At 37.0% G+C, this 13740-nt stretch overlaps 1 protein-coding gene across 1 annotated transcript in view; it reads right to left on the bottom strand.

Annotated features, from left to right (window-relative positions):
- LRP1B (LDL receptor related protein 1B) overlaps positions 1–13740 on the bottom strand; it is a 1616178-nt gene that overhangs the window by 63691 nt on the left and 1538747 nt on the right. The window contains exon 85 of the mRNA XM_067742376.1: positions 10987–11148. Coding sequence (XP_067598477.1) covers positions 10987–11148 — 162 coding nt within the window. The remainder of the gene's footprint in view (positions 1–10986; positions 11149–13740) is intronic.

The following is a 13740-nucleotide window of genomic DNA, read 5'->3' as shown; positions in this document are numbered from 1 at the left end:
AAATAACTCAAATGTCTTATTCAAAGGACCACAGATAAATAAACTACAATATTGTTATACAATGGAAAACTACATAGCAATAAAAAATGGATGGACTACTGCTACATACAACAATATGGATGACTCTCATACACATGCTGTACGATTCCATTTACATAAAGTTCAAAAACAGGCAAAAAAACCAAACTATGGTGAGGTCAGAATAATGTTTATCATGGGCATGGGAGGTAAAGGTATTGTCTGGGAAATGGAAATGATGTATTTCGTCAGTTTAGTCACCGGGTGTTGGAAATATGCTACATCCTGATCTGGGTGGTGGTTACATAGTGCATACATACATAAAAATTCATGGAGATTTACACTGTACAGTAAAGATTTATGCACCTCATTACATGTTTTACCTCAAAGACAATTTTAGTGCATAAAAAAAAATCAGGGCACCTGAATTCCATCATTGGCTTTGACACCGATGGAGTATGTAGTATCTGACAGATCATCTCCCCATGTAAGTCTCAGAGCTTCATCCATTAAATGGGAATAACATCTTCACAAGGGGTTTAATGAAATCATGATTGTCATTAAACAGCAAAGAGATGTACTGGCAATGTCTGAGCTTTGGCTACTGTAACAAAGCATCACAGACTAGGCAACTCAACAACAAACACTGATTTCTCACAGTTCTGAGGCTAGAAGTCTGAGATCAGGGTGGCCATGTCAGGTTCTGGCGAGGGCCCTTTCCTGGGTTGCAGATGGCAGACTTCTCACTGTGTCCTCACATGGCAGAAAGAGAGCAAGCTGGCCTCTTCTTACAAGGGCACTAATCCCATTCATGAGGGCTCCATCCTTATGACCTGATCACCCCAAGGGCCCAACCTCCTAATACTATCACTTTGGGATTGTGGTTTCAACATATGAGTTTGGAGGACGCAAATGTTCAGTCCATTGTATGCTTCAAAGGGGAAGGGGGAAGCTTCCCCCTTGTGGCCTCTTCCACTGCGGAGCACAGGCTCCTGATGCACAGGTTCAGCGGCCATGGCTCACAGGCCTAGCCGCTCCATGGCATGTGGGATCTTCCCGGACTGGGGCACGAACCTGTGTCCCCTGCATCGGCAGGCAGACTCTCAACCACTGCGCCACCAGGGAAGCCCTATTTGTTTCCTTTTCAGAATCATACATTAGACTGTAAGCCCTTTGAAGGCAGGAAACACCTCTGAAGCCACTGTTTCCTCCATGCCTAACATAGGGAGAGGCTCATTGTAAACTCCAAAATATGTTCACTGACCAACTGACTAATGGAATAAAATTGCTCTGGAAGGAAAATGGTAAAAATAATCCCATTGTGTCTTCACATATGTTAGGTTCAAAACTATAGTTCATAACTTTTATAAGTTACTTGATAGACTATGGCTCTAATACCAGTTACCATAGATGATGTGTTTGGATTAGTGTCAGATACTCCAAATTTTATAAACTTGAGATACTACTTAATGTCTGTACTTACTGGAATCAGTAAGTGGGAGCAAGCCATACAGGTATATTTCTAATAAACTGAGTTCAAATTGACATTATAATGGTTCCTCAAGCAGGTCACTAGAGGACTTTGAAAACATCAATGAGATGACAAACAGATTGCCATTTGATTTGAATACCTGGCTCTTAGATACAGATTGAATTGGTCTTCATTGGCTCTTTTGCCCTAATATAATTACTGTTTAATTAAAAAAAATGTCATGAAGAACCTAGGGGTAAGACAGGAATAAAGACACAGACCTACTACAGAATGGACTTGAGGATATGGGGAGGGGGAAGGGTAAGCTGTGACAAAGTGAGAGAGTGGCATGGATATATATACACTACGAAACGTAAAATAGATAGCTAGTGGGAAGCAGCCGCATAGCACAGGGAGATCAGCTCAGTGCATTGTGACCACCTAGAGGGGTGGGATAGGGAGGGTGGGAGGGAGGGAGATGCAAGAGGGAAGAGATATGGGAACATATGTATATGTATAACTGATTCACTTTGTTATAAAGCAGAAGCTAACACACCATTGTAAAGCAATTATACTCCAATAAAGATGTAAAAAAAAAAAAAAACCTCCAATATTGTTGACCTCATACTGAACACCCAGATTTAAATGAAAAATGCCATACTTATAATTTTGTTGATGTATACAAGGAATCTTTGCTCCAGAACTGCATGAAATGGAGTTATATTTGTTTGACTAAAAGAATACTTAATTTTACTTTTGCCATTATTTATTGCTGTCTCTCCTCCCTGGGCACTGGTGTTAAAATTAATTTGCTTTTCAGACCTCGGATTTTATATTGCCATTAGTGTTGTGAAATGTTTTTACTCAGCACAACTAAGAACTGATGTTTTATTTCCCACTAATGGACCTTTAATTAGGCACTGTAATGAACCATTCTGTCATTTCTTCATTTATAGAGAGAAGATTTTTTATATGCAAGATACAATTTTGACAGAACACCAGGTCCATTGAACCTTACCGACTCTCATCTAACAGATCCTAAATTTATTATGCTTTTGTCAGCTGTTGGATTTATCATTTTAATGATACTGTCCACAGACTTATTTTGCTGCCAAAGAACAGCATCAATGTTTGTTGATATTTTGATCAACAACTTCTGGGGTCCAATTCTGACTGTACTATTACTTCTCTGGGAGCTTGAGCAAGTTACTTAACCTCTGCCTAAGGATTAATTAGTTAATTTTAATAAGTGCTTTGTTGTAAAAGGTGCTATGATTGCTAATAGTGATAATAAAATTATAATGCAGCCTTTTATAATGCATCAGGCTACCTCAGACTGTGATTCTATTAGGTTGCTAACTAAAATATAAGCCAACTGAATTTATTCTTTTTAAGAATACAAATCATTATAATGATGGCCACATAGTATTTTTTTTAACTTCGTTTAAAAAAAATCAAATATGGTGATGCTTCACCTTAAACAAACAAACAAACAAAAAATGGCTGGTGTACCATGATGATGGACCAATTGGGAACTGAGAAACAGCTCCATACAAAAATACCATATGATTGTACCGTAATTAAATGTAGCTTTTGTGCATTACACTGATTATTCTTTTATAAACTTGCCTCCAAACTGCTTTCATTTACTTATCTATGATTATGTATTTGTTCATTTGTTTATTTGACCAATGCCACTGTTGGGTGTGGTCTCAAAGAGGTCATCCCAGACAAATAGAAGGAATATAGACAACTAATAATACTATGTAAAAGTGAATAGAGCTAAGAAGAAATAAAGAAGCAGTGACTTGAAAATTTAGAAGACAGAGAGATTAATTCAAACTGAGGGTGGTTATGAACAACATCAAAAAGGAAATGATTTTTGAGCTGGACAGAGATAGACAGATAGGATTTGGTACTGAGAGATGAGGGTGAGGAGAAATATGAAGAAAGTGCATTTCAAAGGGAGAGAATAGCATGAGAAAGTCACAATGCCAAGGAAGTTGACCTTTGGAGAAGCATGATCAGTGTGGTTTTACTAGAATAAAGGAGAGGGTGCAAAAATAGTTTGGATAGTAAGTAGGGTCTGCATTATGCAGGTTCATGGTTGGCATTGCCCTGATTCGCTTGGACATCATTCAGTGTGGTGGGAAATGTGGAGCTGAAAAGAAAAAAAAAACCATACAAGTTAGTAGATGGGAGTTGTGCTGGACTATTATGCTATGTTGAGAGGTGGGAGATGAGAGGATGCAAGCAACATGTGAGGAGGATACACACATATAACTGGACTGTATTTGCCAGATAAACTCTGCTGGTCTGTGATGCATATCACTTAAGAGATAAATTGGGTGAACAATGTGAAAAGGGCATTGGATTAGGGTAGTGGCATCTATATATGTTGAAAAGAGGCTGACCTAATATGAGAAGAATATACATATAGGAAAGGAAACACCAAATGTAAAATAGATAGCTAGTGGGAAGCAGCCACATAGCACAGGGAGATCAGCTCGGTGCTTTGTGACCACCTAGAGGGGTGGGATAGGGAGGGTGGGAGGGAGGCTCAAGAGGTAGGGGATATGGGGACATGTGTATGCATAAGGCTGATTTGTTTTGTTACACAGCAGCAACTAACACAACAATATAAAGTAATTATACTCGAATAAAGATTAAAAAAAAACACTGAATATCTTTGCTGCAGAAGTGGTCTCTTGCTATAATATCAGAGAAAAAATATTTAATATTATTTTTCATTCTCAAATAAATCAGTATATATAGTTTGATTCTATGTTGTTCCATGTACTTTCTACAATGAACAGAGACCTAGGCCACTCTCTGTGAGGTCCTTAAAGATATCAGATAATCTGGGGACCACAATGTTAAGTAATTTTTAAGGGTGTGGACCCTGGGGTTGGATTGTATGAGCTTAAATCTTGGCTTTCCCAATTAGTAACTGTGTGATCGATCTTCAGGAGGCTATTTATGCCTCCCTAGTAGCCTCCTCTGTAAAATGAGAATAAAAATAATAGCTACTTTATTCATAGGATTAAATGGATTAACAGAATTTATTTAAAAAAAAAAGAAGTAATTACAAGAGTGCCTAGATGTAGAAAGATCTCAGTAAATGTGACTGAGATCGAAAATCAGTTTTTTGGGGGGGATAAAACAAAACTGTGGCTGCTGTTTTGAGAATAAATACAGAGGGTGCAGAGAGGAAGCATGGAGATAAATTAGTAATAATCCAGGTAAGAGATATTGGTAGCTTCTATAAGGGTAATGAGAATAGAGGTGATGAGAAGCATTCAGATTCTGGGTATGTTTTAAAGGTAAATGTGAGAATAAAGGTGGGGTATAAAAGAAAGAGAGGAGTCAAAAGTGACTCACGATTTTTGGACCTGAACAATGAGTATTTCCCTTTACAAACACAGGGAAAACTATGGTAGACAAATTTTTGGATGAGAAAATCAGGTTAATTTAGAGCCAGGTCAAGCTGTCAAATAGACACTTAGGTATAAACATCTGGGATTCAGGCAACAACTAGTTCAGCTAGAAATATAAATTTGGAATCATTCATATTTGGATGGTATTAAAAGCCATGCAATTAGTTGAAATCATCTAGGCAGTGGGTCTCAATCTTAGTCATATATGTGAAATACCTGGAAAACTTTAAATGTTATAGATGTCCTATTTCAGGCTACCAGGATCAAAGTCCTTGGAAGTAACTTGGTAAACTGTATTTTATAAAAGCTGTTGAGTCCATTCCAATGTGCAGAGTCGTATGGAAATCAAGGGGTGGGTGTTTTAGAGGAGTGAGCTGTGAGAGCCATGGATTGGGTGCTTAGTGCTTGAGTCCTACACAGGGGAGATAAGCCCCCTTGGTAAGTTGGAAGACCACTGGGACTAACAGGCTGTAGGAACTGCTGCTTTTGAGGAGAGTATGCATATCGGCTTACCCCCCAAGGCAGAGCAGAAATGGCAGATTGAAATCTCCCGGCTGGCTTTGTTACCACCTCTGTGCATATGCAAAGCCCAAGCTGAGCAAATGCTCCAGCCCTGCTTGCTGCATGTCACAGTGCAGCATTCAATCTGGGGCTGCCACAACTGGGGAGAAAAACTCAACTATGGGACACGGAGGCGACAGGTCACAGGGTGGAGCCCGGACGGGGCAGCCATGGCCATCGTTGGCAATTACTCAAGCAGTGCTTCAGAAGCCACCCAGATCTCCGACAGTGGCTGCTCTACCACAGCCCACACCCCACATATGCGGAGTCCATGTAGGCCTCACCTTCTCTGCAGTGTGATTCTACAACAGGGCATTGGCAATAGAGGCCATGGGGAGTGATTGGCTTTGAGGGACAAAGGGGACTTGGACTTGAAGCTGCATCTGAACAGAGTGAGGGAAGCAACTGCTGATGCCTGCACAGGCAGTGCATCAGAGACAGCTTGAACCTCTGTCTGAGACAGGCATGGGCTGAGAGCCCATGTGAGACCCCCTTGCTTTGACACTACCCTATTCTGGGCAGAGGGTCCCAGTGCTGGGAGAGGGGAAAGCACACACTTAAAGGAAACTGAGGTACCTTGGGGATGACCCTCATGGCTTTTGCTTCAGCAACTTGGGATCAGACCACAGCCCTGATAGGGCCAATATGTCCATCGAGCAGAGAGAAACTCTTGCCTTACACTCAGCTCCAGCTGAAGCCCCTCCATCTCCAGCCCCATCCCCTACCAAGGTGATAGCTGCCAGCACACCCTAAGGAAAGACATGACTTGCATACAGGACAAATCCAGCTCTGCCACCAAAGGCACTGAGCACACACAGTCTGCATAGAAATGTTTCCATATAAGAACACCCTCAAGACTGAAATAGGTAATTGTTTCACATAATTCATAGAGGCAGAGAAAGTTAAGCAAAATGAAAAGGGAGGGAAATATTCTCAACTGAAAAAGCAAGAGAAAAACCATGAAATAAAATAATGAAACAGAAATAAACAATTTACCAGATAAATAATTCAAAGCATTGGTAATAAGAATGTTAACTGAATAGGGAAACTAATAGATAGACACAGTGAAAATTTTAACAAGGAACAAGAAAATATAAAAAAGACCCAATCAGAAATGAAGAATTCAATAACTGAAATAAAAACACAGTAGAAGGAATGAACAGAGTAAGTAATAGAGAAGAATCATAAGTGATCTGGAAGATAGAAGATTGGACATCACCCAATCAGGGCAGCAAAAAGAAAAACAAGTTTTAAAAAAAGTGAAAGCAGTTTAAGAGAGCTCTGTGATAATGTTAAGCATACCAACATTTGTATTATAGGGATCCCAGAAGGAGAAGAGCAAGAGAAAGAGATTGAAAATATATTTGAGGAACTTATGGCTGAAAACTTCCAAAACCTGAAGAAGGAAACAGATATCTAGATATAGGAAGCACAGAGGGTCCCAAAGAAGACGAAGTGAAACATAGACCTATACAAAGACAAATAATTAAATGGCAAAAGTTGAAGATAAAGACATAATTCTAAAGGCAGCAAGAGAAAAATAAAGAGTCATATACCCTGAAATGCCCATAAGGGTATCAGGAAGGAAATAATAAAGATCAAAGAGTAAATAAATAAAACAGACAAAAAACTAGAAAAAATCAATGAAACCATGAGCTGGTTTTTTGATAAAGATAAACAAAATTGATAAACCTTTAGCCAGGCTCACTGAGAAAAAAGAGAGGAGACAAATAAAATCAGAAATGAAAGAGGAGAAATAACAACCAATACCAATGACAAACAGGTACATGCAAACAAATTGGACAATCTAGAAGAAATGGACAATTTTCTAGAAACGAATCACCTCCCAAGACTAAATCAAGAAGAAACAGATAACTTGAACAGAATGATCACTAGTAGTAAATTGAATTTCTAATAATAATAATAATTTTTAAAAAAACTCCCAGCAAACAAAATCTAGGATCAGATGGCTTCATAGGAAAACTCTACTAAACATATAAGGAAGAGCTAATACATATACTTCTCAAACTATTCCAAAAATTGAGAACAGAACACTTCCACATTCATTCTATGAGGCCACCATTACCCTGATACAAAAATCAGACAAAGACACTACCAAAAAAAAAAAAAAGAAAGAAAGAAAGAAAATAAGACACCAACATCTTTGATGAATATCGATGTAAAAATCTTCAACAAAATATTAGCAAGCCAAGTCCAACAATATATAAGAAGGATCATATAGCATGATCAAATTGGATTTATTCCAGGGATACATGGATGGTTCAATATTTGCAAATATATCTATTTGATACACCACATTAACAAAAGGAAGCATAAAAATTACATGTTCATTTCAATTGACACAGAAAAAGCATTTAACAAAATTCAACTTCCATTCTTGATAAAAACTCTCATCAAAATGGTGAAAGAGGGAACATATCTCAACATAATAAAGGCCATGCATGGCAAACCCACAGCTAACATCATACTCAACAGTGAAAAGCTAAAAGTCTTTCCTTTAAATTCAGGAACAGAAAAGGATGCCCACTTTCACAACTTCTATTTAACATAGCATTAGAAGGCCTATCCACAGCAATCAGACAAGATAAAGAAATAAAATGTATCCAAATTGGAAGGGAAGAGGTAAAACTGTCACTATTTGCAGATGACAATGATACTCTATGTAGAGAACCCTAAAGCCTCCACCCATAAACTATTAGAACTAATAAATAAATTGAGTAAAATTGCAGGATACAAGATTAATATACAGAAATCTGTTGCTTTCCCATACACTAATAATGAAATATCAGAAAGAGAAAACAAACAAAAATCCTTTTAAAAATCACATCAAAAAGAATAAAATACCTAAGAATAAAATTAACTAAGGAGGTGAAAGACCTATGCTTTGAAAACTATATAACATTGTTCAAAGAAATTGAAGATGATACAAAGAAATGGAAAATATCTATGATCTTGGATTGGAAGAATTAATATTGTTAAAATGGTCACACTTCCCAAAGCTATTTACAGATGTAATGCAATCCCTATCAAAATACCCATAACATTTTTCACAGAACTAGAACAAATAATTCTAACATTTATATGAACCCACAAAAGACCCCAAATTGCTAAAGCAATCCTGAGGGGGGAAAAATAAGCAAAGCTGGTGGTATAACCTTCTCAGACTTCAGACTATACTCCAAACTACAGGAATCAAAACAGTGTAGTACTGGCACAAAAACAGACACACAGATCAATGGAAAAGAATAGAGGGCCCACAAATAACTCCATGCACCTACAGTCAATCTACTACAAAGGAGGCAAGAATATACAATGGAGAAAAGACAGTCTCTTCAACAAGTGGTGCTGGAAAAGCAGGACAGCTACATGTAAAACAATGAAATTAGAACACTGCCTCACACCATATGTAAAAAAAAAACTCAAAATGGTTTAAAGACCTAAATGTAAGGCCTGAAACCATAAGACTTTAAGAGAACATAGGCAGGATACTCTTTGACATAAATTGTAGCAATATTTTTTGGATCTGTCTCCTAAGGCAAAAGAAAATGGGACCTAATTAAACTTAAAAGCTTTGCACAGCAAAGGGAACCACTGACAAAATGAAAAGACAACCTACTGATGGGAGAAAATATTTGCAAATGATATGGCTGATAAGTGGTTAATATTGAACATATATAAACAGCTCATACAACTCAACATTAAAAAAAAAATGACCTGATTAAAAAATGGACAAAAGACCCAAAAATACATTTTTCTGAAATAAGACATACAGATGGTTAACATTAAAAGATTCTGAACATCACTAATTATTAGAGAAATGTGAATCAAAACAACGAGCTCTCACCTCACACCTGTCAGAATGGCTATCATCGAAAAGTCTACAAACAACAAATATTATCGAGGATGTGGAGAAAAGGGAACTCTTGTACACTGTTGGTGGGAATGTAAATTGATGCAGCCACTATGGAAAACAGTATGGAAGTTCCTCCAAAAACTAAAAATAGAACTGCCATATGATTCTGGTCCTGGGTATATATCTGGACAAAATGAAAAACTGAAAAATATATATGCACCCCAATGTTCATAGCAGCACTATTTACAATAGCCAAGATATGGAAGCAACCCAAGTGTCCATCAACAGAAGAATAGATAAAGAAAATGTATATATACAATGGAATATTACTCAGCCACGAAAAAAGAATGAAATTCTTCCATTTGCAGCAATGTAGATGGACCTGGAGAATATTATGCCTTGTGAAATAAGTCAGACAGAGAAAGACAAATACTGTGTGATATCACTTATATGTGGAATCTAAAGAATAAAACAAATGAATGTATATAGCAAAACAGAAACAGACTCATGGATATAGAAAACAAACTAGTGGGGAGAGGAAAGGGAGGAGGGGCAAGATAGGGGTATCAGATTACAAACTACTATGTATAAAATAGATAAGCGATAAGGATACTTTGTACAGCACAGGGAATTATAACCATTATTTTGTAATAACTTCAAATGGTATAAAATCTATAAAATTACTGAATTATTATGCTGTACACCTGAAACTAATAAAATATTGTAGAGCAACTATACCTTAGGTTAAAACAAATGAGCAGGGAAATAAAGTTGTAGCTAGAAAGGGATGTGAGCACAAAGGAAAGTTTCTAAAGAAAGGTAGGTAAAAAGAAAAACACTGATAAGGCAGAAGAAAGAGGGGACAGTTGTATGAGAGGTGTCCATGAGTATCTAAGAGGGATATAATGTAGGAGTGGACAGTGTAGCATTAGACATCGCATGGGTCGCTAGTCATAAGAAGGAAGACAAAGGATGTGGTGTAGGACAAAGTAATTTGAGGGATCTGGTGGTGGGAGCTTGTGGCAGTTTTCTTTAGACAGCTTCTTTTTTTATTAATGAAATAGGAAGCAAGTTCCTAAGCTGAGAATAAAGTTGGGGCACAGGTATTGAAGGTTTGGGGGGAAAGGAGAAGATGTGACACAGACATCTAGCAGGGTTAATGGATTAATGAAATACAGTGGAAACCATAGTAAATGCCCATATGAGATTAGTGATAAAACCTCAAGTTAGACCAGTCTATTTTTTTTTTTTCAGTTGCATTCTGCAGTGGGGTGCCAGTTCAGGACAGAAGAAGAACTGGATTTAACCATGGATATGGTTTTCTAGAAAAGTACAAGAGAGGGGAGAGGGAGCAAGATTGTTAAGGGTGTATACAAGGGAATGACTGCAGTGATGGACCATGGAATCTAAGCTGGGAAAGGAAAGAACAGAATCTTTAAAATAAGAGATGGATGAAGAACAACGTAAAGAATTGTTAGATTTGGGGTGATAGGGGGTGGACTTGAAAAATAGGGCGTGGCTGAAATTGAGGTAATGGAGGGAGTGTAGTTCTAGGTGATAAGATTACTTAATGTACAGCTCACAGCCTGCTGTCACACTGTCTTGTGGGTGTTGCTTTCACTTACAGTACTGACATCTGTCTCCAGTGTGTTCAGGCTGGCAGTCGCAGTAAGGCTGGTTCCCAGCAGTAACACTGCAGGTCCCTCCATTCTGACAAAAATCCTCACAGACTGTCTTACCACAGTTTGGTCCAGTGAACCCTAGTGCACAGCTGCAGGTGGGTCTCCCTATTGGGAAAAAAAGGTAATGAAAAGGCAATTAGTTGACAAAATTGTTTACTTATATGGAATCTTCACTAGGTAAGAATCAAGAAGTCAGTATTTGGGGCAAAGTCTGTCCACTACTTAATCTGCGACTTTACACAGTAACATGACCTCTCTGTGTCTCAGCTTCCCCACGTTCCAACGAAGCCTGGGTTAGAAGATCGCTCAGGTTCACTTCAGGTAAAATAATCAGAGCTCATTTTATGAACAATTATACATGCATACACACATTTTATGCTTTAAAGTGCTTGTGTTATTCTTTGTATTTCTGTTTTCATGTCCATTTTGCTTTTCAATTATTTTTGTTCTATTCATGTGGTAATGCAGATTGTGTTGGCCATTAGAATATAAAATAGAGACAATCATATTTCCCAGTGTTCAATCATCAGGTACCAATCACTGCTGTATCTACATAAAACATAAGCTTAGGCTTATTATAAATAAATATTTTAATAAGTTTAAAGTGGACATGTCATCTGTAATAAGATTTATGAATATTAGTTATTTTATTTGATATAAATACACATATTGAATTTAGTATATAAGCACTTACTGAATCCTATTTTATTTCATTTTATATTTTTATTCATGGTGAAGGACTGTCACTTGTAGTCTAAAGATGATTTAAGAAATCTAATGTTAATAGCACACAATAGCAAATCTGACAGATCATCTATGGATATTTTACTTGTTCTGTGGGAACTAACATCACAATGAAAGGTGAACAATCCTTTAAGGTGTTTTGAATGTAACACAGTTAACTGTTATATCAAGAATGAGTCTCTCTAACTGCCTGGACTGTCAAGAACTGAGTGGAAAATAGAGTCTAGAATTATCTCTGCAGGAGAAGTGAAGGAAAACAAAGCAAAATGAATGGCTACCATTTGTAATGGGGGCAGAATAAAGTTTAGAGGTTGTACAAATATAAACTAATAACATGAAAGGGAATAACAAAGAAATTCAGTTATTGATCTTAGTTAACTAGGACTCAGAAAATGTCATTTAGTTGTCTAGTATCAGAGAATATCCAACCATCTCCTCTCTCACCATTGTAGACATGCAACATAATTAGAATGGTCAGAAAAATGCATTAAGTGTAAGGCTTAAAACTTGAAGTGTAAAAGGATAAAAGTTTTTTTCTGTTGCCATAGATTCTACATTCTACTTTGAAGGACAATTCTATACATATATATTTTTGGAAAAGCATTCTTAAGTGAATAAAACGTCTCCAAATAAAATCCACCTGCATTTCCAAGAAAATGAATAAATTGAGCTCCACAATTTAATTATTTAGTTTACTTTGAAAGGTCTCCACACACTTACAAATGCTAGAAGCTATTGCTTCTCAAGGAAGAAAGATATATACATTTTTACAGTGGGTACTATTGCTTTAAAACTTATTTATACATGTTTTTAGTTTGGTGGCAGATAAATGCCTATTAATAGGTTAAGAAACAAGGTAAAATTTATATACATTAAAAGCTGTAATGTGTATAAAATAACCTCATATTTTTTTATTGCCAGAAAACAGCTTTAAAACTTTTAGCTAAGTATTTTTCTTATAAAAGAAGTGAGTTTTCTAGCTGTTGCTTACATACAGACAAATAGACACAAACGAGAATAATGGTAGAAGATGAAGAGGATAGATAATTGTTAGAACATAGTCACTAAGGAAAATGAAAGCCCTGAATAAAAGAAGTAATTCATCTACATCAATGAGAACCAGTGAACAACTTCCAGAGAAATAGAACATACAATCAGGAACACAAATTAACATGAGCTAAATGTGAAACAAACAGTACAGAAAGTATAAGGGGAAATCAAAATGCATTAGAACAATCAGAAAAAGTGTCATACAATGTACAACTTATACATTGTAGATTTAAGTTTTTCTACCTTAATTTCTAGGTGTTTTTCTTTTTGTTTAAGAAACTAGGAGTAAAAAAAGTGAAAAGAAGTTTGAAAGAAATAAACCCAACCTGTTAAGGCACTTGAAAATTCCTCTGTTCCAGTCGCTCAGAGAGAGGACACCATGCTTTCATCTCATCTACAGTTGTTTTGAAACTAGGGCAGAGTGACCAGGTTGTCCCCCAGCTAGAATATGCCTCTCATCATTTAGATTCCAGCTGAATTATTTTCAAAAAGCTCCTCTTTCTCTTCCTTTGAAGAGATTTATTTTTGGTAAGTATAAATCTTCATATTCAGGAGAATATTATGTAACTTGAAACAGTGTGGTGATACAGCAGATCTTTTGTTTGCTGATGGGAAATGAACCATCAGCTGTAGAATTTTATAACGGGTTCCAGCTAATATTTTCAAGAATCGCTCTGGGTGCACCCTAACAAGTTGCACTGGATTCATTTTATAAATATTTTTTAGGTAGCTGAATTTGATTTTGACATTTGAAAAGGAAACAGCACTGTTACAATGACTAAGGTATGGATTTATAGCAGTGATGCATCCAGGGAGCTGGGGAGTTGACAGCCGGTAAAGGTAGCCCAATCAGAAAGAGCATCAATTGACCTGAGGAAGAAGGGGAAGGAGGGGTTTGCTGGC

The sequence above is a fragment of the Pseudorca crassidens genome, chromosome 6 (assembly GCF_039906515.1).
Source record: "Pseudorca crassidens isolate mPseCra1 chromosome 6, mPseCra1.hap1, whole genome shotgun sequence".
Lineage (NCBI taxonomy): Eukaryota > Metazoa > Chordata > Mammalia > Artiodactyla > Delphinidae > Pseudorca > Pseudorca crassidens.
The sequence above is the reverse complement of the archived record's forward strand: the minus strand, read 5'-3'. Positions and strand labels throughout refer to the sequence as shown.